Genomic DNA, 24903 nt, shown 5'->3' with positions numbered 1-24903 from the left:
TAGGGGCTGGGGATGGATGGAGGAGGCAGCAGGGAGAGACACCACCTGGCCCAAGCATGTGGGATCTTGTGATGCACTGTGGCTGAGACACCCAGATGGCCTATGATCAGGGGGCCACCTCTGTGCCTTACGGGGCTGCAGAGGACTTCAAAGTCCGACTCTATTTAAAACTTCAGTTAGCATCCACCTGCTCCCCACCCACGTGGAGGGCTGCCTGGGATTCTCCATGGGGGCTGCAGGTGTGCAGGCCCCGATCCTGCCTGAACAGCATCCTCCTTCTGTCTGAGCCCAAATGCACAGATGGGAAGTTGTACACAGAGCTCGGGCACCAGTGGTTCTAGAAAGGGCAAAGGCTGGCCGGGCGCGGTGGCTCACACCTGTAATCCCAGCACTTTGGGAGGCTGAGGCGGGTGGATCACAAGTTCAGGAGTTCAAGATCAGCCTGACCAACATGATGAAACCCTGTCTCTACTAAAAATACAAAAATTAGCTGGGCATGGTGGCGCATGCCCGTAATCCCAGCTACTTGGGAGGCTGAGGCAGGAGAATTGCCTGAACCGGGACCTGGGAGGCAGAGGTTGCAGTGAGCTGAGATTGTGCCAGCCTGGGCTATAGAGTGAGACTCTGTCTCAAAAAAGAAAAAAAGAGAAGAGAAAAGGCAAAGTCTCCCAGAGGTCACACAGCCTCTCTAGGGCAGAACCAGCTCTTCCCTCTCAAGCTGCAGATGCTGCAGAAAAAAACTGGAAGCGCTGACGGTGTCTTCCAACCCCCACCCCATTTCCCTTTTCCCACGCATCGTTCTCTCCTGGCATCCACCCCACCCAGCATTCTCCTGATCCCCCAGCGTTCCAATCATGTCCCCTTACCCCGTTAGCTCAGTATTGTGAGCTTCAGCAACTGAGGTGCCCTTCCCAGCAGGTGTAAATGAAATGACGTCTGATGTGTGCCCTTCCCAGACTCGCCTGCATTTTCCAAACGCAGCAGGCTGTGCGGCAGCCTAGAATGATAGCCGGGTCTGGGTTCTAGTTACCGACCTCCTCTCAGCCTGCTTTCTCCTCTGTAAAATGGGGTGATCGTGTTCCCCTTGCAGGCTTGGCAGTTCTGATCACTGACTGAGCCCAGAGCTGGAAAGTGCTGTGGGTGGGGGTTGGCACCAGGAGCATAGTTGTGGTGGTGGAATTGTGGGCACTGGGGCCTGTGGGAGGGAGATTTCCGGCCAGGCGTGAATTTATTGAATTCATTCATGCAGTATTCCTTGGGCACTAGCTAGAGGCCTTTCTGGCCAGCCTTCCATTCTGAAGACGCCTGGGTGGAGCTAAGCTGTTGGATTCTGGCTCCACCACTCATAGGCTGTGTGACCTTCCACAAAGCTCTTGGCCTCTTCTGGACTCAGTTTCCTTATCTGTAAAATGAGGATCATTATAATGATACCCATCTCCCCGGAGTATGATTCCCTGTGAAGCGCTTGTGACTGTTAGCCATTAATTTGATTATAGCCGTGGGCAACCCCCAGTCTCACTCAGCCCCGGGACCAATACAGAAGGAGCCACAGGCCAGAGCCTGAGTGGCAGGTCGCCTGTCCCCAAAGCCTCCCCACCACAGCACTGCTCCTGTTCCACAGGTAAGCCCTCCCCCTCCCCATCCCATTGAAGGGCATACTCTGAGAGCAGGGCCTGGCATCGGTCCCCCCCGGGGCACTCCACAGTGCCCTTCTCCCTTTTTCCGGGCAGGGCTCCCAGAGCCTTTTCAGCATGGCAGGCAGATCGGGGAATAAAACTTTAGCACCAGCCACTTGCCTTCAGCTCTGGTCCATACTCCAAACCCCACCTCTTGGGGAGTGGGCCAGCCCTACTTCCAAGGATCCAGAGGGGAATCCCACCCATAATGGGTGATTTCTCTCCAGGAGAAAGAGCAGTGCTGACCATCACCCTTTGGTCAGCCAGGGCAGTGGATACTCAAGAAGGGAACAAGCAAGGTAGCTGGTGTTGTACCTGAACGAGCACAGAAAGTCAACACCAAGACAAAAGTATGCCAAATTGCAGGGTCTGTATTGCCTGCGGCCACGGAGGACTCACATCTCTCCAACTAGCCCGAAAGGAGGGTGTCAAGACCTTTTATGCCCATAAACCACCTCGGGGGTGAGGGTGGGGGGGGTGGACATTTCGTAAATCACCTCCTGGGCAGGGGTGAGGGTGAGGGGCTTCAGACATTCCGATTGTTACTTAAGTGGTCCACAGAAGTCAAGATAAGCATTAGTTTACACACTGCCTGGGTAGGATGGAAATTACAGACCTTAGTTACTTATTACAAGTCGAAGGGGCCAAGATGGCATGGGTTTGGACACATCAGGGGTACAGAGAGCAGTTTCAACAGAAAGCCGAGGTACGGTTGAGGCATGCAGTTTCTTTTTTTTTTTTTTGAGATAGAGTTTCGCTGTTGTTACCCAGGCTGGAGTGCAATGGCGCCATCTCGGCTCACCGCAACGTCTGCCTCCTGGTTTCAGGCAATTCTCCTGCTTCAGCCTCCTGAGTAGCTGGGATTACAGGCACGCGCCACCACGCCCAGCTAATTTTTTGTATTTTGTATTGTTTCACTATGTTGACCAGGATGGTCTTGATCTCTTGACCTTGTGATCCACCTGCCTCGGCCCCCGCCAAGGCATGCAGTTTTATGGGGTTTTTACCATGTCACAGCTGGTGCCCCAGAGCCGCCAGCCTGAGGGAGGCAGTGCAGACTCCACCTGTGGGACAGGATGGGGTGGAATGCCTGAAGGGTTTTGTAGGATAAAGAGGAGTTCTCAGGCCAGGCATGTTGGCTCACGCCTGTGATCCCAGCACTTTGGGAGGCCAAGGCAAGCAAATCAACTGAGGTCAGCAGTTTGAGACTGGCCTGGCCAACATGGTGAAACCTCGTCTCTACCAATACAAAAATTAGCCGGGCATGGTGGCGCATGCCTGTAATCCCAGCTACTTGGGAGGCTGAGGCAGGAGAATTGCTTGAACCCAGGAGGCGCAGATTGTGTAACCCCCCAAGGTGTTTACCTTGCCTGCTGCCTAGAAGAGCTGATTCACTAAGACAGGGAAATTGCAATAGAGAAAGTAATTCACGCAGAATCGGCCGTGCAGGAGACTGGGGTTTATTATTACTTAAATCAGTTTCCCAGAGCATTCTCGGGGAGCAGAGTTTTTAAGGATAACTTGGTGAATGGGGGGAAGCCAGGAGTGCTGATTGGTCAAGGATGAAATCGTAGGGAGTCAAAGCCGTCTTCGTGCGCTATCAGTTCCTGGGTGGGGGCCACAGGATCAGATGAGCCAGTTTATTGATGTGGGTGGGGCCAGCTGATCCATCAAGTTCAGGGTCTGCAAAATATCTCAAGGGCTGATCTTAGGAGCAGTTTAGGAAGGGGAAGAATCTTGTCACCTCCAGCTGCATGACTCCTGAACCATCATTTCTAATCTTGTGGCTAATGTGAGTCCTCAGAGGTAGTCAAGTCCCAGGTTTGGGAAAGGGCTGTCACCGTCTGTGTTCAAACCATAAACTAAGTTTCTTCCAAAGTGAGTTCAGTCTACACCCAGAAGTGAATAAGGACAGCTTAGAGATTAGAAGCCAGATGGAGTCCATGAAGTTAGATCTTTTTCACTCTCAGTCATAGTTTTGCAAAGGCGGTCTCAGTTGCAGTGAGCTGAGATCATGCCACTGCATTCCCGCCTGGGCAACAGACAACAGACTGAGACTCCATCTCAAAAAAAAAGGAGTTCTCCTAGTGGCCCACGGAGGAGGGTTTTGTGTTGGAGAAAATGGGCATGAAGGGAAGGTGGGCTTACCTCCAAGACATTGCCCAGCCATGACCTCCTGCCTACCACATCCCAGGGGGGCGAGGCTCCTGCTGCCATTGGGGAGACTCACTCCTTCTCCAGGTGAGAGATGCCCTTCTTTCCTTCCCCTTCATGGGCACCAGACACTGATTCTGAGAGTTGTGATTATGAATATTGTTCAATTCTATATTCAGGGTTGCTGCTCATTCATTTCGTTCCTCATACATTACTTGATCCCATACTGCGTGGTGGGTCTTGTTCTAGGTGCTGGGAATACTGCAGGAAAATAGGCAAAGTCCTTACCCTCAATTTGCTGACATCCTGCTGGAGGCTGACATAAGACAAGTACACCAATAAGCACCTGATAGGATATCAGGGGCGCCGGAGAAGAACACAGCCGGGTGCTGGCTCACAGCTGTAATCCCAGAGTGTTGGGAGGCTGAGGCAGGACTGCTTGGGGCCAGGAGTGTGGGACCAGCCTGGGCAACATAGGAGACCCCCGTGTCTACAAAAATAAAAATTAGCTAGGCATGGCGATGCATGCCTGTAGTCCCAGCTACTTGGGAGCCTGAGGTGGGAGGACTGAGCCCCAGAGAGTGAGGCTGTAGTGAGCTAGGACTGCACCACTGCGCTCCAGCCCAGGCAACACAGCGAGATCCTGTCTCCAAAAAAAGAACAATGCAGTCAGGACAAGTAAGGGCCAGAGAGTGGCTGGGTAAGGAGTGGGCAGGGAGAGCCCCAGGAGGAGGTGACGTGTGACCAGAGGCCTGGAGCAAGTGGGGAATGAAGCCTCATTGGGATCGGAGGGAAGAGTTTCCAGATGGAGAGAACAGGATGTGGCCAGGCCTTGGGGTGGGAAGGAAGGTGGGATCATCTATATGATCCTTCCAGCCCCAGGGTTTACAGAGCAGTAGGAAAAGCAAGAACTTTGGACCCAAGCCGAAGGGGACTGCATCGGGCTGGGTGACCTCAGGCAAGCACCGCACCTCTCTGTGCCTGTTTCCTCAACTGGGTGTGGCAATGGGAGTGAGATGGGGTACAAGCCCCAGGTCACCCTCAGACACACGGGGATGGGGGGGTGGGGCTTCCTGTAGCCAGAGACAAGGCTCGGGTGGTTTCTGCTCTCCCCGCCTTCCTCTTCCACCCCTCTCTTTCTGGGAAAGGGACAATGCCATTGGTCAGTCAGAGCAATGGATGCTCAAGGAAGGAATAAGGCAAGCGGCCGCTGGCCTAAGGGAGGGGGTGCACTCCACCTGTGGAACAGGATGGGGTGGATCCAGAGAGGCCAGTCTGGGCTCCTTGTCACAGGAGCTGGCTAGAGGAAGAGAGAGGCCTCTGGACGGATCTCCAAGGGAGTTGGTGGAGGAAAGAAAGCAAGGTGCAAGGGACTTGCCAACCGGGGCCCCCTTTGGAACTGTAATAAGAAGGTTCAGTAGAATGCACAAGTGTTCACCCAGAAGAATGAGACTCCTAGGTCTTCCACTCCATAAAGCTCTGCTGTCTGCTGGATGGGCGCAGTGGCTCACACCAGTAATCCCAGCACTGTGGGAGGCTGAGGTGGGTGGATCACCTGAGGTCAGGAGTTTGAGACCAGCCTGGCCAACATGGTGAAACCCTGTCTCAACTAAAAATACAAAAACTTAGCAGGACATGGCAGCAGGAGCCTATAATGCCAGCTACTCCAAAGAATAAGGCAGAATTGCTTGAATGTGAAAGGCGGAGGTTGCAATGAGCCGAAATCCCACCACTGTACTCCAGCCTGGGTGACAGAGCAATACGCGGTCTCTGGGAAAAAAAAAAGTTAGCTGGGCGTGGTGGTGGGCGCCTGTAATCCCAGCTACTCATGAGGCTGGGGCAGGGGCTTACTTGAACCTGGGAGGCAGAGGCTGCAGTGAGCCAAAATCGTGCTATTGCACTCCAACCTGGGTGACAAGAGTAAACCCCCGTCACACACACACACACGAAAAAAACAGCCTGGGCGACAGAGACCCCATCTCTACAAAAAGTAAAGAAAAATTAGCCAGGCGTGGTGGTGAGGGTCTGTAGTCCCAGCTACGTGGAAGGCTGAGGCGGGAGGATCCCTTGAGCCTAGGAAGTCGAGCCTGCAGTGAGCTATGATCGTTCTACTGAATTCTAGCCTGTCTAGACCTTGTCTCAAAAAAAAAAAAAAAAAAAAAAAAAAAACCCAACACCTGCTGTTTTGTTTATATTGTTAATCAAGAGCATGAACTTTTTTTTTTTTTTTTTTGAGACGGAGTTTCGCTCTTGTTACCCAGGCTGGAGTGCAATGGCGCGATCTCGGCTCACCGCAACATTTGCCTCCTGGGTTCAGGCAATTCTCCTGCCTCAGCCTCCTGAGTAGCTGGGATTACAGGCACGCGCCACCGTGCCCAGCTAATTTTTTGTACTTTTAGTAGAGACGGGGTTTCACCATGTTGACCAGGATGGTCTCGATCTCTTGACCTCGTGATCCACCCGCCTCAGCCTCCCAAAGTGCTGGGATTACAGGCGTGAGCCACCGCGGAGCATGAACTTTTATAACTTAAAAAGAGGCACGTGAACATATCCACTGTTCGTGCAGATTCTACATTTGTTGGGGGCCGCAATGGGGCGCCTTGGAGGTGTGCGTTCGGGGCGGTAGGGACAGAAAGGCAGGACCTCACGCAATCCTGGAGACTCCTTCAGATGCCACAGTCAGGAGCAGGACTGCGAAGGAGCCCGGGTCCGCGGCCAGGCTGCACCCGCACCTGCGACGCCTCCGCAGCGGACGCCGTCGGCCCCGCCCCGTCCCTTCTTCCCAAGGGGCTGCAGAGGGAGGCTCCCCACCGGGTCCTGGGGGCGGGGCTCTCTCTTGCCCCGCCCCCCAGCGCCCCGGCGAGGCTCAGCCTCATGCCCCGCCCCTCCGCGCGTGACCTCGGCCCCCCCTCCCCGCGAGCCCCTGCCCCGCCCCCGCCCCGGGTCCCTCTGTCACTTCCTGAATCCCGCTTCCTGCTTCCCAGAGGCCGGGATCCGGAGCCGCCCGAAGTCCGTGCCGCAGCCCCCGGCGCCCCCGGTGAGCGCGGCGGGGCCGGGGCTGGGGGCGAGGGTGGGGCTGCAGGGGCGGGGCTGCGGGGGGATTGCCAGTCCCAGGAACCCTTCCCCTACCCTACGCCTCACTCTTAGTCCCACTCCCCTTGGCCGCCCAGCCTCTCCTCTCCTAGGCGAGGTTCCCTGGAAGTTGGGCTCGTAGTTCACCCTGCACCCTGATCCAAGGTCGCTCTGGGTTGCTTCCCGGCCGGCAGCTGCGTCCCGACCCCGGTTCCCTCCTGAGGGCCATGCCGGGGCTCCCTGCACATTCCCTGGGACTCAGAACCGGGGCCTCACTCGGCCCCACAGTAAAGAGACCTTTCCTGCCTCCTCTCTCTTTCCCATTAGCCAGCCTCCAAATCTCTGGGCAGGAAGGAGGCTGCTTCCGACTGGCTGGGACCTACAGCAGAACTGAATCCTCTCCAGCCCCGGCACCTCCCACCTCCCACCCCGCGCACACGCCAGAGCCAGGGAGGGGCCCTGCATCCTGTGAAGCCCCTCAGGACTCCGCGGTGGTCAGAGCCGGGTGCATTTACCCCTCAGATCACTGCCAGGCTCTGCACCTGTGACCCCATTCTGTAATTGGGGAAACTGAGACCCAGGAAGGTGATGGTGGCCGGGCCCCCGGTGGGCGCTGGGGTTGTTGGGATGGGCCGCGCTGACCCCAGGCCTCCCTGTCCCGCAGACATGTCCTTCCGCAAAGTGGTCCGGCAGAGCAAATTCCGCCATGTGTTCGGGCAGCCGGTCAAGAACGACCATTGCTATGAGGACATTCGCGTGTCCCGTGTTACCTGGGACAGCACCTTCTGTGCTGTCAACCCCAAGTTCCTGGCGGTGATTGTGGAAGCCAGTGGTGGGGGTGCCTTTCTCGTGCTCCCCCTAAGCAAGGTGGGTTCTGTCAGGGTTGGGGGAAGAGGACGCACCTCAGCCACCCCTGCTGGGCGTTTCTGCACACCTGGAACCCCTCATCTTGCCCTTTCTCACACTGCTGGGCAGGCGTTAGAACCCAGATTTATTGTCTCAAGTAGCACAGACAGAGAGTGGCCTGTTGCCACAGAGTCAGGGTTAGAGGCAACAGACATTTCCTGCTTACCTGGCAAGTGGGGTACAGTCACATCAGGGCCACCTGTGAGCCAGGACTTGCATGTCATTCCCACTCCATGGAGGGGAAAGACCAAGGCTCTGGGAGGAGTGGAGCCCACTGACCACCTCCTCTTGCCCACAGACAGGCCGAATTGACAAGGCCTACCCGACGGTATGCGGGCACACGGGGCCTGTCCTGGACATCGACTGGTGTCCCCACAACGACGAAGTCATCGCCAGCGGCTCAGAGGACTGCACGGTCATGGTGAGGCAACAGACTAGCTGGGCCAGGGTTACGGGTGTGGCTCAAGGGGACCAACAGTAGGGCCAGCAGAGGACTGAGCCCAGTGGCCCTGTCCTTACCACAGGTGTGGCAGATCCCAGAGAACGGGCTGACCTCCCCGCTGACGGAGCCGGTGGTGGTACTAGAGGGGCACACCAAGCGGGTGGGCATCATCGCCTGGCACCCAACAGCCCGCAATGTGCTGCTCAGTGCAGGTCGGCACCGCCCTCCATCTGGTCCCCCCCAGACCCCTCCATATATCCCAGCAGCCCCTCTAGAGCCCACCTGACAGAGGGGAAAGCTGAGGCCCTCAGAGTTGGAGAGACCCAGTCTGTCCCAGGGTGGTGGGCAGAGTGGGCCTGGTGAGCTAATGGCCTCCTGCCGCCTGCCTGGCCCGAGCTGATGGCCCTCACCTGCCAGGCTGTGACAACGTGGTACTCATCTGGAACGTGGGCACGGCGGAGGAGCTGTACCGCCTGGATGGCCTGCACCCTGACCTCATCTACAACGTCAGCTGGAACCGCAGCGGCAACCTGTTCTGCTCAGCATGCAAGGACAAGAGCGTGCGCATCATCGACCCCCGCCGGGGCACCCTGGTGGCAGTACGTGGCCCCCTAGGGCAAGGATGGCTGTGGATAGGCCCAGGACCTCAAGTGCGACACTGCACTGACCAGCCTGTTTCCTCCCACAGGAGCGGGAGAAGGCTCACGAGGGTGCCCGGCCCATGCGGGCCATCTTCCTGGCCGACGGCAAGGTGTTCACCACAGGCTTCAGCCGAATGAGTGAGCGGCAGCTAGCGCTCTGGGACCCGGTGAGTGGCCAGCCTGAGGGGGCAAGCTGGAGATGTGGGCACGACTCTGGGGAGCTCCGCCCTGGGCTGGGCAGGCAGGGTTCACCCTGGAGAGGCCTGTGGTTCCTAGGTTCTCTGCCTGACACTTGAGGTATCAGCCTCTCCTCTCCTGCCCCCTGCTTGCCCAACTGCCCCACCACTCCCCCATGGCCTCCCACTGCCCATGTCTTCGCCCATGTTGTTCATGCCAATGGAAGGCCCCTTCTCTCCCTTGCTTGCCTGTACCATCCAGCTGCCAGTGCCAGCCTCCCTGCTCCTCTAGAAAGCCTCCCGGCCCTGCACAAGAAGCACCCTGGCCCCCAGCCCGCTCTGCTTCTGCATAGTGACCTCTAGGGCCCCTTAAGCAGGGGCTGGTGCTGCTGGCACCCTGGGTCCCCCGTGGCAGGGTATGTCTCAGCACTGCTCCGTGGCCTGGGCATAGTCTTAAGGCCTGGAGGAGGCTGAGAAAGAGAGGCCCTGGGAATGAAGTGGGTCCAGGAGGGCCAGGTGGGGGTCTTCGTGTGGGCAAAGGCATAGAGGTGGGAGAGAGCTCACCTGCATTTAGGGGACAGGCTGGGTGGCCTTAGTGAGGCCAGCTAAGGCCTGTCCTGGTGCGGTCTGGGATCAGGGGGCAAGGAGGTTCTACTTGGCCTGACTACCTGCAATGTGCCAGGAAAACCTCGAGGAGCCCATGGCCCTGCAGGAACTGGACTCGAGCAACGGGGCCCTGCTGCCTTTCTACGACCCCGACACCAGTGTGGTCTACGTCTGCGGCAAGGTGGGGCTGGGCAGGGCTGGCAAGGGGCAGGGCAGAGGCATGCCCCGGTGCTGAGCCCCCTCCCCACACAGGGTGACTCCAGCATCCGGTACTTTGAGATCACCGAGGAGCCCCCCTACATCCACTTCCTGAACACATTCACCAGCAAGGAGCCCCAGCGGGGCATGGGCAGCATGCCCAAGCGGGGCCTGGAGGTCAGCAAGTGCGAGATCGCCCGGTAAGAGAGCCACCAAGGCCACTCCAGGACAGGGCCAGGCCAGGGGCCTCCAAGGTGAGAGGTCAGGCCATGGAGGCTGCTCGGAGCAGAATCCACCACGGGGGCCTTGGGGCCAGGGTTGGCCTGTAGGAAGCCTTGCAGCAGGGAGGCCGGGTGGGCTACAGGAACTGTCATGAGGCAGCTTGGGTCGGGGGGTCTAGCTGCCTTAGGGGTCAGCCTGTGGAGGTCTGGGGGTGAGGACTGAAAGTGGAGGATGCTGGGAGCCATGAGAGCAGGGGCGGAGGGGTTCCACCCACGGCTCCTCCTCACGTCCCCAGGTTCTACAAACTGCATGAGCGCAAGTGTGAGCCCATTGTCATGACTGTGCCAAGAAAGGTGAGGCCACCCGTCCCTCTGCTCACTTGCCCCTTTCTCTAGCAGGCAGGCCATGCAGTTGTGACCAGGGCAATGGAACACAACCTAGTATGGTTTGTGGGCAGTGAGTTGGACAGATGCCAGCTTGCCCTTGTACCAGCCAGCTGTGGGGCTGTGCCAGGCAGGGGGAAAGTGGGGATGAGACACAGGGTGAGCAGGGGCCCTGCCCTGAACAAGCCAGAGGAGGAGGACACCAGGCAGTCAGGGAGGGAGTGGCAGCCACAGAGATCTTCCTGAAGGAGGCAGGAAGCACAGCTGGGGTGGTGCCTTCCACTGGGACAGGCCAGTCAAAGGGCATGGTGGTGGGAATGGAGAGAGGAACAGGGAGACTAGCTGCAGTGGGGAATCTCATGAAGCAGGGACCAGGCCACATGTGGCTTGGCCTCAGATGCCCCGCTCAGAGCCTTGAACACGCTTCCATGATTCTCTGGCCAGCATTGGCCGAGTGCTCTTTCAGCGTGCCAGGCACATTTTGGGGAGCAGAGCTGAGCTGATGGGGCCTGCTCCAGGAGCTCACAGTCCATGGCCCCAGAATCCCACAAAGCCACACAGTGGCCCCTGTGGCTTACAGGGGAAGCTAATAGAGACAGGGGCCTTGCCCAGGAAGGGTGGGAAAGCTTTAGAGGGAGCTGTTAACTGTCCAGAAGGGAAGTGAAAGGCCAGATTTGAGCTTTAGAAAGGTCCCTCCCGGCCAGGCTATGGGAGAATGGGTTGACAGAGTGTAAGCCTGGGGCCAGGGGGTGATGAGGGACCCTGATGGGGCCTCCCACCTGACCCTGACCTCCCTGCCCCTGCCCAGTCGGACCTCTTCCAGGATGATCTGTACCCGGACACAGCCGGGCCCGAGGCAGCCCTGGAGGCCGAGGAGTGGGTGAGCGGGCAGGACGCTGACCCCATCCTCATCTCTCTGCGGGAGGCCTACGTGCCCAGCAAGCAGCGGGACCTGAAGATCAGCCGGCGCAACGTGCTGTCTGACAGCCGGCCCGCCGTGGCCCCAGGCTCCTCCCGCCTGGGGGCCCCTGCATCCACCACCACAGCTGCTGATGCCACCCCCAGTGGCAGCCTGGCCAGAGCTGGGGTATGCACCCCCAGCTAGGGGTGGTGTTGGGAGCCCCACGTGTGGCCCTGGGCCATTTGCTGTCCCTCTCTGGAGTAGTGGTGGGTTTGGGATGGCTGTGGCTTAGCAGCCCCTGACCAGCCCACCCTCTCCCCACCCCCTCACATCCCCACAGGAGGCTGGGAAGCTGGAGGAGGTGATGCAGGAGCTGCGGGCCCTGAGGGCACTGGTCAAGGAGCAGGGGGAGCGCATCTGCCGCCTGGAGGAACAGCTGGGCCGCATGGAGAACGGGGATGCCTAGGGCCATAGCCATGTGCCACCTTCATCTCCTCTGCCCCCTTCCCACTCAGCTTCTGCTGGCTGGCTGGCTGCCCAGGGCCTCTGAGGCAGCAGGGGTCAGTTCCCACCCCGACCCATCCCAGGCCCAGGCCGAAGCCACCACCGAGCTTTCCTCATTGTTGCTGTGGAGGATTTCTAAGCCCAGGCGAGCTCCTCTGCCTCTGAGGGACCATTTCCCTCACCACGGCCCAGACCTCCCTCCCCAGAGGAAGCGGGAGGGTGGGCTCTATATTTTCATTCCAAAATAAAATTCTCTTTTTAAAAGCCAGGCTGACCTGCCGCTGGAGGGTGGGGCTGGGAAGTCTGGAAACCTGGAGACAGATGATGTCACATGAGTCACACGTGCAGAAGGTCTGGGGGCAGTGCAGCCCCACAGACATGGCTCCCCTGGGTTGTCAGGCAGGGAAACTGAGGCAGGGGACCTGAGCACACATGCTGCATTCAGCTTCAAGCTGGTGCTGCTTCTCCCTCGGAGGACAGGCCCTGAAGCCCTGCCACCTCTGGAGACCTGGGAGGGTCTGGTGTGAACCAGGGGTCCTGTAGCAGGGAGGGGCAAGTGGGGTACTGTGGGCAGGAAGCGGAAACACGGGCCACCCTTCGCTGCAGGCGAGCACTGAGCTCACTTCTCGCTCGACACAGCCAGAGCTGGAGGTGGGTGCCTGGCGCGGAGGGGCCTGTGGACCAATGGTGAGCCTCGGAGCCCCCGGGTTCTTGGGATGGGGGCCACAGGAGGTCAGGGATGGAATGTCTGGGTACCAGGAGCTGAGAAGGGCCCCACACTGGCCCTGGGTAAGAGGTGAAACCTAAAAAGAGTGTGGCAGAGGCTAAGCCTTTCTCTCACTTAAGCTGGGCTCCCTGGGACTCCAGGTATGGCCCCCCAGCACCCCACACTGGTCCAGACCCCCCTCAGCAACCCTGGGAAGGCCCTCACCTGGTCTGGTGAGCAGGAACTTGCATTCCAGGAGCCTGGGCAGACAGCCTGGGGTGGTGGGGGGCGGCTGGCTGTACCTCAGCACTCCTCCCCCAACACCCCCCATCTAGCCTGTTCCGACCGCAGACTTCCTCTGGCAGCTGCACCAGCCCCCGGCCCTTCTCGCCTGGGGCCCCCAGGGACTGGGAGTGGAACGGAAACCCTGCAGCTGGGGCAGCCCTGTGGTGGGAGGGAGGAAGAGGGGCCTCACAGACCCCTGGCTGGGGACCTGGCCAAGCAGAGGATGAGCAGTTGCCTCCAGGTGGGTGTAGGCCCCTCCATCCCCCATCCCAGGCCTGACAGCAGCTAGCAGCCTCTTTCCCTCCCGCCCTCTCCTCCCCCACCCACCCAGGCAGCCTAGACACATTTAACCCATACTTACTGAGCACCTAATGCTTGACCCAAAAAGCCCCTGTCGCCTAGCAGCTTATTGTGGGAGGTAGAGAAGATGACAGACATACAAAATCAGTACAATTATCTCCTGCCTTGGGCGGCATGGGAGAAGAAAGGCAGTTGAGTGCTGGGGGTGCTGGGGTGGGCTGCAGGGATCAACACCAGGGGAGATGAAGGTCAGGTCCAGCCTGGGGCGGGGGGAGTTTGAGCCTGGTGAACAGCCATACAGCCCCAAGGAGGGGAGGGTGGGGGAAGGTGGAGCCTTCCCGGCAGAGGGAACAGCCAGGGCAAAGTACCCAGGCAGGCGGCTCAGTGCAGCGGTGGGGGGAGGTGCAGCGGTAGGGAGGAGGTTGGAGGGATGGGGGCTGATCTCATAGGGCCAGAGCTTGGTTGACCAAATAAGGCCTTGGGCTTTTCTGCTTGGCTGTCCCAAGAGGATCCAGAAGAGAAAAAAAGGCAAGTGGTCTTGGTCACCCAGCCTGCCCCACATGGGGCCCCCACCCCTGGTGCTGAGCCCTCTGAGCCCCTGCCTGTCTCCCACAGGCTCTGCCCTGGGCCCTAGGGCTCGGGATGCTGCTGGCCCTCCCAGGGGCCTTGGGCTCTGGTGGCGCTGAGGACAGCGTGGGCTCCAGCTCTGTCACCATTGTTCTGCTGCTGCTGCTGCTCCTGCTGCTGGCCACTGGCCTGGCACTGGCCTGGCGCCGCCTCAGCCGTGACTCAGGGGGCTATTACCACCCAGCCCGCCTGGGTGCTGCGCTGTGGGGCCGCACACAGCGCCTGCTCTGGGCCAGCCCCCCGGGCCGCTGGCTGCAGGCCCGAGCTGAGCTGGGGTCCCCAGACCTTGAGCGGCAGGAGGATGAACAAGATGCAGACTATGACAGCGTTGCGGATGGTGGCCTGCAGGCTGACCCCGGGGAAGGCAAGCAGCGGTGTGGAGAGGCGCCCAGCCCGGAGCAGGTCCCTGTGCAGGCTGAGGAAGCCAGAGACAGTGATGCAGAGGGAGACCTGGTCCTCAGCTCCCCAGGGCCGGCGAGCGCAGGGGGCAGTGCTGAGGCCCTGTTGAGTGACCTGCACGCCTTTGCTGGCAGCGCAGCCTGGGATGACAGTGCTAGGGCAGCTGGGGCCCAGGGCCTCCATGTCACAGCACTGTAGACGCCGGTCTTGGTGTCCCATCCCTGTCACAGCTGCTCAACCCCTGTGCCTCTGCTTCCCAAGATGCCATGGCTGGACTGGACCCCCACCCCACATGGCCACACCTCAGACTGCCACCTCAATCACTTTCCAAGTCCATGTGTCCCCCTACTCACCACAGGAAGGCCTCCACCCCCAATCCCAGAGACATCAGGCAACTATTTGAAATAAAAGCACTCCAGCCTGTGACCCCGTGGTCCTACAGAGACCTCTCCCTCGATCCAACCCACCCCTGCCCCCAGGACTGCAGGGGAAAGAGCCAGGTCAGCGCCATGATTCAGCCCTTTAATCTTCCACGGGAACAGCCGAGTGCGGGGGCGGTGGGCAGCAGGGCCCTGGCCCCAGCAGTTGTAGCCTGGAGCCCTCCATGCTCACGATTCAGGGGCCCAGCCGCCCCAGCAGACACAGTCTCACAGGCACTCACACCCACCCCCAGGTCTCTGGAACTGGCCCAGGATCCTGCTGCCCTCACAGCCGCAGGGACAGGATTCGAGGGTGGCCCTCCCCCAACCCAGCCTCTTAGTGCCCTGGACGCCCACGGCCCCTCTTGGACTTCTTGGTCCCTGGGTGGGGACGGATGGGGAGAGGGGCGGTGATCGAGGGTGGCGGTGGTGGTGGTGGCGGCGGCGGCGGTGGCAGGAGTGGAGGTAGAGGTGGCTCCATGGGCTCTGGCAGACTGGGGCTAGGCCGAAACCCCTCAAAGGGGGAGAACTTGAGGGGGCTGCAGGGGAAACCAAGGCAGAGTAAGAGCCTCCCAGGCCCTGCCAGGCCCTGCCAGCACTTGATCAGGGAAGGCAGGCTTTCCCACCTGCTGGGGCACACAGGCTCCCATCCAGGTAGCCTGGCCGCAAGGGATACCGGGACTAGGGTCCTCAGGATAGACACAGCCACCGAGGCCAATACTGGCTGATAGGCGTGGCCAAGGCACCCAAGGCTGGAGCTGGCGTCCTGCTGTTAGCGCCCCTGCCCCAGCCACACACCCACTGTCCCTCAGTACCTGATAGGGGCCCGAGGGCTGCTGTTGAGGCGCCTGGGTGAGCGCAGCTTGGGCTGGAAGGAAAAGCCCTCCTTGAGGCTGTCCAGGACAGACGGCGCCACATACGTGAAGCCCTGGGGGCGGAGGCAGGGCCGGGAGACACTCAGTGCCTGCCACCCTCAGCCACAATCCCTGCCCTCGTCCCATGTCCCCAGGCCCCTGCCCTCACCAGGAAGGCCTGGTCAGCACTCTCGCTAAGGGCCGTGTCATCGGGACTGTCCACCGGCGTCTGTCGCGTGAAGCGGGTATCAAACTGGCTCACATCCTCCTCTGACTGCTACGGGCCGACCAGAGGGGGGAGGGGTCAGAAGGCACCAAGGTGTAGGTCCTCCATCAGCCACCCACCACCAGGCCGGCTGCTCACCAGACAGGGCCTGAAAGGGGGGTCCACGCAGCGGGCCAGAAGGTCGTCCCAATTCATGTGCCGGAAAAAGGGGTGCTTCTGTGGGCAGAGAATGCCCCAAACCCACTAACGGCTCGCCCCCCTTGCCCCTTTGTTCACTCACTCTGCCCTAGGGCCCTGTTCCCATTCCCGGCACCCTTGGAGACAGCCCCACCCCTGATGGCGGCCCCAAACCCACCTGCACATCAGCAGCATCCCCTGGGCCACCCCCAATCCGCTGGCTGGGATTCCGTTTCAGAAACTGTGGGACAGGGACAGAGGGTGAGGGCCTGGCAGGTACCGCTCATGTGTCCCCACGTCCCAGGGCCAGCTAGGTCAGATGACATGAGAGAGAATGCCTGCAGGTGCCGCTCCCACCTATGGATACCCTCGGGACTTTCACGGTTTGGTCAAGGACGCCACCTTCCCCACAAAGGCTACGCACAGCCTCCCAGACCCCAGCACTGCCCCCGGGTGCTTCGGTGAGGCGCCAACTCCCTATGTGGCTGCCTGGCCTCCCCTTAACACCTCTGATGCTCGAATTTGATGGAAGAGTGGCCAGCCCATCACAAGCGTGTCACTGGTTAGCATTCAACCTAGGGACTGGGCCAGGGCAACAGCTGGTGTGTGTCGGGGCTGCAACTGGGGCTCAAGCTCAGACTTCAAGATAGGGGCTCCTTTTACTCCCAGAGGCAAACTGCACAGGCCAGGGTGGCCCTGGCTTCCCCACAGCCCAGAGACTCAGGAATCCCTGCAGAGTGGCTGGCAGGGCCCAGGAGAAGAGAGGAGGGAGCCCTACCTTTTTGACAAGGTCCCGGGCATCAGGGGTGAGGTAGGGGGGCAGCGCCAGCTTGCCCTTGATGATCTTATCCATGGTTTTCTTCCGGTTCTCTGCAGTAAAGGGTGGCTGGAGGAGGAGGAAAGTGAGAGGAACCTTGTGGGCCTCCCACCAGGCCCTGCCCCACGAGGGGGCTCCTCCCGCCCTGCTCCTCCCCCTCCCCGAGGGCTGGACTTGCCGATCCAGTGAGCATGTCGTACATCAGGGCCCCCAGGCTCCACCAGTCCACAGCCCGGTTGTGGCCACTGCGCACCAGAATCTCAGGGGCCCTGGGGTCCAGGTGGAACTGTCAGTCAGGCCAGGCCCCTTCGGGCTGTCCTCCCGACCCCTGGGCCAGCCAGGCGCCACTTACATGTACTCAATGGTGCCGCAGAAGGTGTGAGTGACAGCGCCCTCATGGATCGACTCCTTGCAGAGTCCAAAGTCGGTCAGTTTGATGTGGCCTGAGGAAGAATGTTGGAGAGGAGTGACCGGGGTCGCACCCAACCCACGGGCTCCTCGACCCTCCCCACAGATTGCAGACCCCACATGCGCACCCTGGCTGCTGAGCATGATGTTCTCGGGTTTGAGGTCCCGGTAGATGATGCCCAGGGAGTGGAGATGGCCCAGGGCCAGCGTGATCTCGGCCAGGTAGAAGCTGCAGAAACAATACAGGGTAAAGGAGGGAGCAGGGCAGGGACCTGGCGGAGGGGGAGGAGGGACCTGGTAGGAGGGTGGAGGAGTAACACCCACCAGGCCGTATCTTCCAGGAAGATGCCCTCTCGCTCCAGATGCGTGAAGAGCTCGCCACCTGCCACACAAACACATCAGCAGCCAGGTGCTAGGTCCAAGCCCCTTTGCGCTTTCTGAGTCTTGATTTCTTCTTGGGGAAAGTGGGACTCGTATTCCCGCCCTACCTGCCTCACACAGCTGCCGTGGGAATTCAATTCAATTCAGCAAACATCTACGGACGCCTACTCGGAGCCTGGCCCTGTGCTGGGTGAAGCTGGGGACAGGATGAAGAGACCCAGCCACTGCCCTCAGGATGCTCAGTCTACTGGGGAGACAGACATGTACACGATGGCTCTCATATGCCAGGCCCAGGCCACAGCTCCAGGAGCTTAGCTCAAAGCTCTCGCAGAAGAGACAGGGAAGACAGAGTGAATCCCAGCACAACAGAACAGAGAAACTGAGGTTTGCTGGGACTTGAAGGGGTTGCTGAGACGGATGGGAGCAAATGCAGAGCATGGAGGCAGAGGCTCGCAGGGTTCATCTGGCCCAACCGAGGGAAAAGCAGGCCAAGACTGCTCATAGCCAGAAGGGGACAGTGGGCCCAGGGGTGGGCTTGATCTGGGCAGCAAGCCACGGGACTCTGAACAGAAGGGCCGGGAGCAGCCCCAGGCTCTACGACCTCAGCAGTCAGTGGAGGAGACACTAGAAAGCAGGTGAGCAAGACGCCTCCGCCCAGTTAGAAAAGTGCTCTGACCACCCCACCAGGCCCCTGAGAGTAGATGGATGGAGGAGGATGCTGCAGAGAATGAACCAACTGGACTGGACTGGGGACCTGACTGGATGCAGGGCACACAGGAGAGAACAAGACAGGGAGGGCAGTAGGAAGAGACAAAACCATCCTCTGGCCTTCTACCCAAATTCCCCCCATGCCACCCACCCCAACACAGGTGAGGGACACAGTAGGTGCTGGACAGACATTTGCTGAATGAATGAATGAACGATGGGATGAATAAACGATGGATGGGTAAGATGGATTGGGGGCCCCCCCTAGCCAACCCCCACAGACTCATTTCTCAGAGCTTCCCCCCAGAGCTCCCAGAGCTTCCTGTGCTGGCTCCCAGCCCCCATCCCTACCCCCGCCTGGGCCCGCACTCATACCACTGAGACACTCGAGGATGAGGTAGAGTTTGCCACAAGTCTGGAAGGCATAGGCCAGTTCCACAATAAAGGGGTGCTTCACTGACTCCAGAATGTTCCGCTCAGCCCGAGTGTGTGCTGTGTCCTTGGCGTTGCGCACAATTTTGGCCTGGAGATACAAGAATTGGTTAGAAACTGGGGCATCCAGGCCAGGCACGGTGGCTCACACCTATAACCCCAGCACTTTGGGAGGTCAACGCAGGTGGATCACCTGAGGTCAGGAGTTTGAGATCAGCCTGGCCAACATGGTGAAACCGTGTCTCTACCAAAAATACAAAAATTAGCTGGGTATGGTGGTGCACGCCTGTAATCCTCGCTACTCAGGAGGCTGAGGCAGGAGAATTGCTTGAACCCAGGGGCAGAGGCTGCAGTGAGCTGACATCACGCCACTGCACTCTAGCCTGGGCAGCAGAGTGAGTCTCTGCCTCAGAAAACAACAAAAACTGGGGACATCCAGAGCTCCTCAGACCGTCCAGCCATTACCCGCTGCCATCCTTGGGCACTCCATTGTATTTCTCCACAGTTCTGCTGCTGTCAGCAACCATCACTTTCAGAGATGTTTATCCTCTAACACAGGGTTTCTCAGCCTCGGCACTACTGACACCTGGGACCAGGCCATCCTTTGTTGTGGGAGGCTGTCCTGTGCACGATGGGATTCAGCAGCATCCCTGGCCTCCGCCCACCGGGAGCCAGTAACACTCCCCTCTCGCCTTGACAATCAAAAATGTGTCCATGCCGCGGGCACAGTGGCTCACACCCATAATCCTAGCACTTTGGGAGGCTGAGGCGCGTGGATCACCTGAGGTCAGGAGTTCGAGACCAACCTGGCCAATATGGCAAAACCCCATCTCTACTAAAAATACCAAAAAAATTAGCCAGGTGTAGTGGCACACGCCTATAGTCCCAGCTCTACTCAGGCGGCTGAGGCAAGAGAACTGCTTGAACCTGGGAGGCAGAGATTGCAGTGAGCGGAGAGTGCCCGACTGCACTCCAGCCTGAGCCACAGAGTGAGACTCCAGCTCAAAAAAAAAAAGAAAAAAGCTAGGCACAGCAGCTCCTGCCTGTAATCCCAGCTCTCAGCACTTTGGGAGGCTGAAGTGGGTGGATCACCTGAGATTAGGAGTTCTAGACCATCCTGGTGAAACTCCACCTACACAAAAATTACAAAAATTAGCTGGGTGTGGTGGCGGGCACCTGTAATCCCAGTTACACAGGAGGCTAAGGCACGAGAATCGTTTGAATCTGGGAGGCGGAGGTGGCAGTGAGCCAGGATCCGAGCCACCGCCTTCCAGCCCGGGCAACAGAGCTCAAAAAAATGAAAAAAAAAAATGGATGCAGACATTGTCAAATGTCCACTGAGAGTCAAAATTGCCCCCATTGAGAATTACTACAAGACATTATACAGCAGACAATAAACCAGCAAATGCCAAAGACACGGACCCTCGTCCACTGTGTTCACTGCTGTCTTCCAAAGCCTGGCACAGACGTGGGGAATAGCAGCCACACAGTATTCACTGGCTGAACCAGTAACTCACCTTCCTTAGGACTTTCATGGCGTATATTTTGCCCAAGTTGGTGCCTTGCACCTTTCGAACCTGGAACACCTGGAGGGCAGGGGAGAAGGATCAGCTTCTCTCTCCACACCCTATCTTCAGGAAGCCCCACCCTGAAGCTCTGGCTTTGGGACCAGGAGGCCTAGGCCCTGCCAAGGGTGGGGCAGTGAAGATTTCAAGTCAGATTGGAGAGGACTTGGCCTTCCCTCCTTTGTTTCTGGCTCTGAATCCTATTAGAGGATCTGCTGATTCAGAAGTCTAATTTGTTTTGAGAACCCTTTGCCGCCTCCACATGGAGGCTGTGAGGCCAAGAGGAGGGCGCGCCGGCCCTACCTTGCCATAGCCTCCCTTGCCCAGCACACGCAGCAGCTCAAAACAGTGGGGCCCGATGCGCTCCGGGCCGAGGTTCACACTGCTCTCAGTCAGCTCCACCTCTTCATAGTGCCCCACAGGCCTACGGACACAAGGAGTCAATGAGGACAAGGCTCCAGTGCTCCCCAGTTCCCGTTCCCCACTGTATTCCCCCTCCCCCAACACGTCTCTCACTCACTCCAGGCCAGCTGCCCTCAACTCGGCAAGGGGACACACGTCCTGTGAGAAACCGAGGGGTAAGAGCCAAGGAAGGTGCCAGGAAACCTCCCTGCTCCCGCTCAGGCTGGACTGCTTGGCCCAGGAGAGAAGGGTGTCAGGATGGCAGCTGGCAGGGATGTGCAAGAACTGGGAAGAAGATGAGGGCAGGAAAAGGAGAATCTGGGAAAAGCCTGAGGTCTGGAAGAGAGGTCGGGGTGAGGGTGGGATCTAAGCAGGATCTCGGTCTGGAACGGGTCGGAGCCGACTCCGGGTCTGGGCGTGCGGAGTCGCGGCTCCGGCCTCGGCTGGGTGACAGGATCGGCTCCGGGATCCAGTCGCGCCAGGGTGGGGCACTCACCGCGGGGCTGAGCTCTGGCTCTCCCTCGCAGTCGCTGCCTTCCTCGGTCTCCAAATCCAGATCAAACACGGCCGCCATGGCGGCACCGGCCCCGAGGGCCCCTCGGCCAGTACCTGGCCGGGCTCTGAGTGACAGTCCCGAACCGAAACGTCATCTCTCCGCGACGGCGGCCGCGCGCGCGCCGATGATGCAAAAAAGGCCTTACTCCCCTTCCGGAAAATCGCTTAGCCTTGTGGGGAACCAAGATGGCGTTCGTCGCACGGCCTCTCGGGAATTGTAGTCCTAGAGTGTCGAGGCGCCCAGCGTTTAGCCTGCGAAACCCCCTCGGCAGGACCCTCGGTCTTCCCAGAACGGCTCTCTGGGAGCCCGTTTTGGTTCTAGAGAGAGTTTTGAGTTTGGATGGGGTAGGTTCGGAAGTGTATGCAGGTGTGAATTTAAATGCAATCCCTATCCCCGTTGGAGCCCGGTACTGCCAGCCGGCTGGGTGATGAAACGCAGGTCGCCTTTCGATTCTCTCCTGAAAAGGAGGAGGCTGCATCAGGGTCTCCTCAAAGTGCCTCTGGTTCGAGGACCCTGCAGATCGGAGCATTTACTGTGTGGCCAGCTCGCTGCCAGGCTCTGTTGCCAGGTTCCCACCCTAAAAGGTTTCGGGGGTCAGTGATACACCTGTAAATATGGGACTTCGCTGGAATTTACTCCCTTGTCACTTTAAGCACATTTAGGCACCTGGTACAGAATAGACAATTCAAAAAACTTTGAGTTGGGCGCAGTGGCTCACGCCTGTAATCCCAGCACTTTGGGAGGCCAAAGCGGGTGGATCACGAGGTCAGGAGTTCAAGACCACCCTGGCCAAGATGGTGAAATCCCGTCTCTACTAAAAATATAAAAAATTACCTGGGTGTGGTGGCGGGCGCCTGTAATCCCAGCTACTCAGGAGACTGAGGCATGGAATTGCTTGAACCCCGGAGAAAGAGGTTGCAGTAAGCCGAGATCTCACCACTGTACTCCAGCCTGGGCAACAGAGCAAGACTCCATCTTTTTTTTTTTTTTTTTTTTTTGAGACAGAGTCTCGCTGCCACCCAGGCTGGAATGCAGTGGCGTGATCTCGGCTCACTGCAACCTCTGCCTCCCGGGTTCAAGCAATTCTCCAGTCTCAGCCTCCTGAGTAGCTGGAACCACAGGCATCTGTCACCACGCGGACTAATTTTTGCATTTTTAGTAAAGACGGGGTTTCACCATATTGGCCAGGCTGGTCTCGAACTCCTGACTCATGATCTGCCCACCTCAGCCTCCCAAAGTGCTGGGATTACAGGCATGAGCCACCGCACCTGGCCAAAACTCCATCTAAAAAGAAAAAAAAAACTGTTGAGGCCAGACAAGATGCCTTGCACCTGTAATCCTAGCACTTTGGGAAGCCAAGTTGGGAGGATCACTTGAGACCAGTAGTTCAAGGTTACAGTGAGCTATCATGGTGTCACTGCGCTCCAGGCTGGGTGACAGAGTGAGATCCTATCTTTTTTATTTTATTTTATTTTATTTTTAGAGGGAAAAAGAGAAAAAGAAGGGGAAAAAAAGAAAAAGAGGGAAAAAGGAATATTACTTCATTCCTAAAATGGGTTTCAATAATGGCCGATCAATATTTTGAGTGTTTAAAGTGGTTAATGCATATTTTATGTGTTTAAAATGGAGACCTCTATTGTGTTTATTTGTTCTGGCTCTGAGTTCAAGTCCTGGATATCGTTATCAATTTGTTGTCTCGTTGAATCTAAATCTCATTATGTGTCTTATGTATCTGGGTGTTAAGATCTCTTATTGTTGCATTAATCCTTTTACCCTTGCATCCTTGTAGCTTTGAAATCTATTTTATTAAGTGTGAGAATTGCAACTCCTGCTTTTTATTTATTTATTTTGCTCTCCATTTGGTTGGTGAGTTTTTTTCCATCCCCGTGTTTTGAGTCTTTGTATATCTTTAGATATATCGTTAGATTTTGTGGATAATGTATATTTTGTGTGTTTAAAATGGAGAGCTCTATTGAGTTTATTTGTTCTGGATCTTAGTTCCAGTCCCGGGTATCGTTATCAATTTTCTGTCTCGTTGAATCTAAATCTCATTATGGGTCTTATGTATCTGGGTGTTAAGATCTCTTATTATTACATTAATCCTTTTACCCTTGTATCCTTGTAGCTTTGAAATCTATTTTGTCAAATGTGAAAATTGCAACTCCTGCTTTTTATTTATTTATTTTTGCTCTCCATTTGGTTGGTACGTTTTTTTTTTTTCCAACCCTTTATTTTGAGTCTATGTGTATCTTTGGATATACCGTTAGATTTTGTCTGTATCTTTTGATTGGGAGATTTGGTCGATTTAAGTTTAGGGTTGCTGCCATTTGATATTAACTGGCTATTTTGTCCTTTCGTTGATAAAAATTCTTTTTTATGTTAATGCTCTTTACTTTTTGGTTTATTTTTAGAAAGGGTCATACTGGTTGTTCCTTTCTGTGTATAATGCTTCTTTTAGAAGTTCTTGTAAAGCAGGCCTGGTGGTAATAAAATCCCTGAGTACTTGCTTGTTCCTAAAAGATTTTATTTTTCCTTCAAATGTAAAGCTTAAATTGGCAGGATATGAAATTCTGGGCTGAAAGTTCTGTTGATTAAGTATATTGAATATTGGCCCCTACTCTCTTCTAGCTTGTAGGGTTTCCGTTGAGAGATCTGCTGTAAGCCTAATAGGCTTACCTTTAGGGGTAACTTGATCTTTCTCTCTGGCTGCCCTTAATATTTTCTCCTTCGTTTCGGTCTTGGTGAATCTAACAATTATGTGCCTTGGGGTTGGTCTTCTTGAGGAATATCTTTGTGGTGTTCTCTGTATTGCCTGGGGTTGAATAGTGTCCTGCTTTGCTAAATTAGGAAAATTTTCCTGGATAATGTCCTGGAGAGTATTTTCCAGCTTGGATTCATTCTCTCCATCCCATTCAGGTACACCAATCAAGCGTATATTAGGTCTTTTCACATAGTCCCATATTGCTTGGAGACTTTGCTCATTCCTTTTTATCCTTTTTTCTCTATTCTTGTCTTGTCGTTTTGTTTCATTAAGTTGGTCTTCGACCTCTGATACCCTTTCTTCTGCTTGATCCATTCGGCTGTTTAAGCTTGTACATATTTCACTAAGTTCTCGTGTTGTATTTTTCAACTCCATAAGTTCATTTGTATTCCTCTCTATATTGTCTATTCTTTTCAACATTTCATCTAACCTTTTTTCCAAGTTCTTAGTTTCTTTACATTGGGTTAGAACAAGTTCCTTTACTCCCAGAAGTTTCTCATCATCCACCTTTTAAACCTACTTCAGATAATGGATCACAGTCCTTTTCCATCAGGACTTGTTCCGTTGCTGATGAGTCCTTTTCCATCAGGGTTTGTTCCGTTGCGGATGGGTTCTGATTTTGAGTATACTCGGCCTTCTTAGGCTGTTTTTTCCCCTTCATTGTAGATGAATCGCCTTTCTAATTAGGTTTCTGAGTCGACGTCTGACTTATTGACTCCCAGTGCTGGGATCCGAGCAACCCACTGTGGCAGCCTAAATAGCAGCAATAAAACTGATGGTGCTCTTCTGCCCGGGAATCTCTGGTCTGGCTTCCCTCTTGAGTCTGCAACAAGCGGCTCTGACTTCCTGGAGCTCCAAACTCCGGTCAGTAGGGGAAGCAGTCCCGTTGGCTCTGCGTGAAGAGCTGCTGCGCCGAGACGCCGGCAAAACCGCTGCGGCGGCCACAAGAGTCACGCTGGCGACCCGTGGGGCTCCTCCACTGGGAATCGGCTGATCGGTGAG

General features: G+C 57.0%; 3 protein-coding genes across 8 annotated transcripts; 2 read left to right on the top strand and 1 right to left on the bottom strand.

The window, feature by feature from the left end:
* Nucleotides 1-6781: 6781 nt before the first annotated feature.
* On the top strand, nucleotides 6782-12145 carry CORO1B (coronin 1B). 3 transcript variants are annotated; one of them, XM_078341561.1, is made up of 12 exons: nucleotides 6782-6867; nucleotides 7234-7459; nucleotides 7567-7769; nucleotides 8107-8229; nucleotides 8333-8462; nucleotides 8668-8849; nucleotides 8939-9058; nucleotides 9750-9854; nucleotides 9926-10071; nucleotides 10389-10446; nucleotides 11285-11563; nucleotides 11718-12145. In XM_078341561.1, the coding sequence occupies exons 3-12, from the start codon at nucleotides 7569-7571 to the stop codon at nucleotides 11841-11843; spliced, it is 1470 nt and encodes a 489-aa protein (XP_078197687.1). In that variant the 5' UTR covers nucleotides 6782-6867; nucleotides 7234-7459; nucleotides 7567-7568; the 3' UTR covers nucleotides 11844-12145. The 3 variants fall into 3 exon arrangements, with proteins under 3 accessions (XP_078197687.1, XP_035119382.3, XP_035119379.3); XM_035263491.3 differs by having other exon boundaries at nucleotides 7234-7487; XM_035263488.3 differs by lacking the exon at nucleotides 7234-7459.
* A 357-nt stretch (nucleotides 12146-12502) lies between these two features.
* On the top strand, nucleotides 12503-14624 carry PTPRCAP (protein tyrosine phosphatase receptor type C associated protein). Of its 2 annotated transcripts, none has more exons than XM_009008557.5 (2): nucleotides 12503-12568; nucleotides 13788-14624. In XM_009008557.5, the coding sequence occupies exons 1-2, from the start codon at nucleotides 12566-12568 to the stop codon at nucleotides 14394-14396; spliced, it is 612 nt and encodes a 203-aa protein (XP_009006805.1). In that variant the 5' UTR covers nucleotides 12503-12565; the 3' UTR covers nucleotides 14397-14624. The 2 variants fall into 2 exon arrangements, with proteins under 2 accessions (XP_009006805.1, XP_009006804.2); XM_009008556.5 differs by having other exon boundaries at nucleotides 12503-13113.
* Nucleotides 14625-14706: 82 nt separating this feature from the next.
* Nucleotides 14707-21210, bottom strand: RPS6KB2 (ribosomal protein S6 kinase B2). Of its 3 annotated transcripts, none has more exons than XM_078341562.1 (15): nucleotides 21081-21210; nucleotides 20703-20869; nucleotides 20486-20606; nucleotides 20135-20203; nucleotides 18561-18708; nucleotides 17424-17481; nucleotides 17228-17328; nucleotides 17044-17134; nucleotides 16870-16960; nucleotides 16653-16760; nucleotides 16053-16115; nucleotides 15836-15913; nucleotides 15641-15748; nucleotides 15433-15545; nucleotides 14707-15156 (listed from the first exon to the last, which is right to left on the bottom strand). In XM_078341562.1, exons 1-15 carry the CDS (start codon nucleotides 21156-21158, stop codon nucleotides 14955-14957), a joined length of 1596 nt encoding a protein of 531 aa, XP_078197688.1. In that variant the 5' UTR covers nucleotides 21159-21210; the 3' UTR covers nucleotides 14707-14954. The 3 variants fall into 3 exon arrangements, with proteins under 3 accessions (XP_078197688.1, XP_002755666.3, XP_078197689.1); XM_002755620.6 differs by having other exon boundaries at nucleotides 20703-20743; XM_078341563.1 differs by lacking the exon at nucleotides 15836-15913.
* Between the last annotated feature and the right edge of the window lie 3693 nt (nucleotides 21211-24903).

This window comes from Callithrix jacchus, chromosome 10 (assembly GCF_049354715.1).
Source record: "Callithrix jacchus isolate 240 chromosome 10, calJac240_pri, whole genome shotgun sequence".
Classification (NCBI taxonomy): domain Eukaryota; kingdom Metazoa; phylum Chordata; class Mammalia; order Primates; family Cebidae; genus Callithrix; species Callithrix jacchus.
Note: the sequence above shows the minus strand (reverse complement) of the source record. Positions and strands in the feature narration are given on the sequence as shown.

What these genes read in the sequence shown, in the direction of transcription:
- RPS6KB2 (XM_078341562.1), bottom strand. Translation starts at nt 21,158, where the DNA reads ATGGCGGCCGTGTTTGATCTGGATTTGGAGACCGAGGAAGGCAGCGAC. An exon ending in CATCATGCTCAGCAGCCAGG is followed by an intron (nt 17,135 to 17,227) that starts GTGCGCATGTGG and finishes ATTCTTCCTCAG; the next exon opens with GCCACATCAAACTGACCGAC. An exon ending in TGCGGCACCATTGAGTACAT is followed by an intron (nt 16,961 to 17,043) that starts GTAAGTGGCGCC and finishes CCTGGACCCCAG; the next exon opens with GGCCCCTGAGATTCTGGTGC.
- PTPRCAP (XM_009008556.5), top strand. Translation starts at nt 12,751, where the DNA reads ATGGCCCCCCAGCACCCCACACTGGTCCAGACCCCCCTCAGCAACCCT. An exon ending in GGATGAGCAGTTGCCTCCAG is followed by an intron (nt 13,114 to 13,787) that starts GTGGGTGTAGGC and finishes TGTCTCCCACAG; the next exon opens with GCTCTGCCCTGGGCCCTAGG.
- CORO1B (XM_035263488.3), top strand. Translation starts at nt 7,569, where the DNA reads ATGTCCTTCCGCAAAGTGGTCCGGCAGAGCAAATTCCGCCATGTGTTC. An exon ending in TGGTCTACGTCTGCGGCAAG is followed by an intron (nt 9,855 to 9,925) that starts GTGGGGCTGGGC and finishes CTCCCCACACAG; the next exon opens with GGTGACTCCAGCATCCGGTA. An exon ending in AGCAAGTGCGAGATCGCCCG is followed by an intron (nt 10,072 to 10,388) that starts GTAAGAGAGCCA and finishes TCACGTCCCCAG; the next exon opens with GTTCTACAAACTGCATGAGC.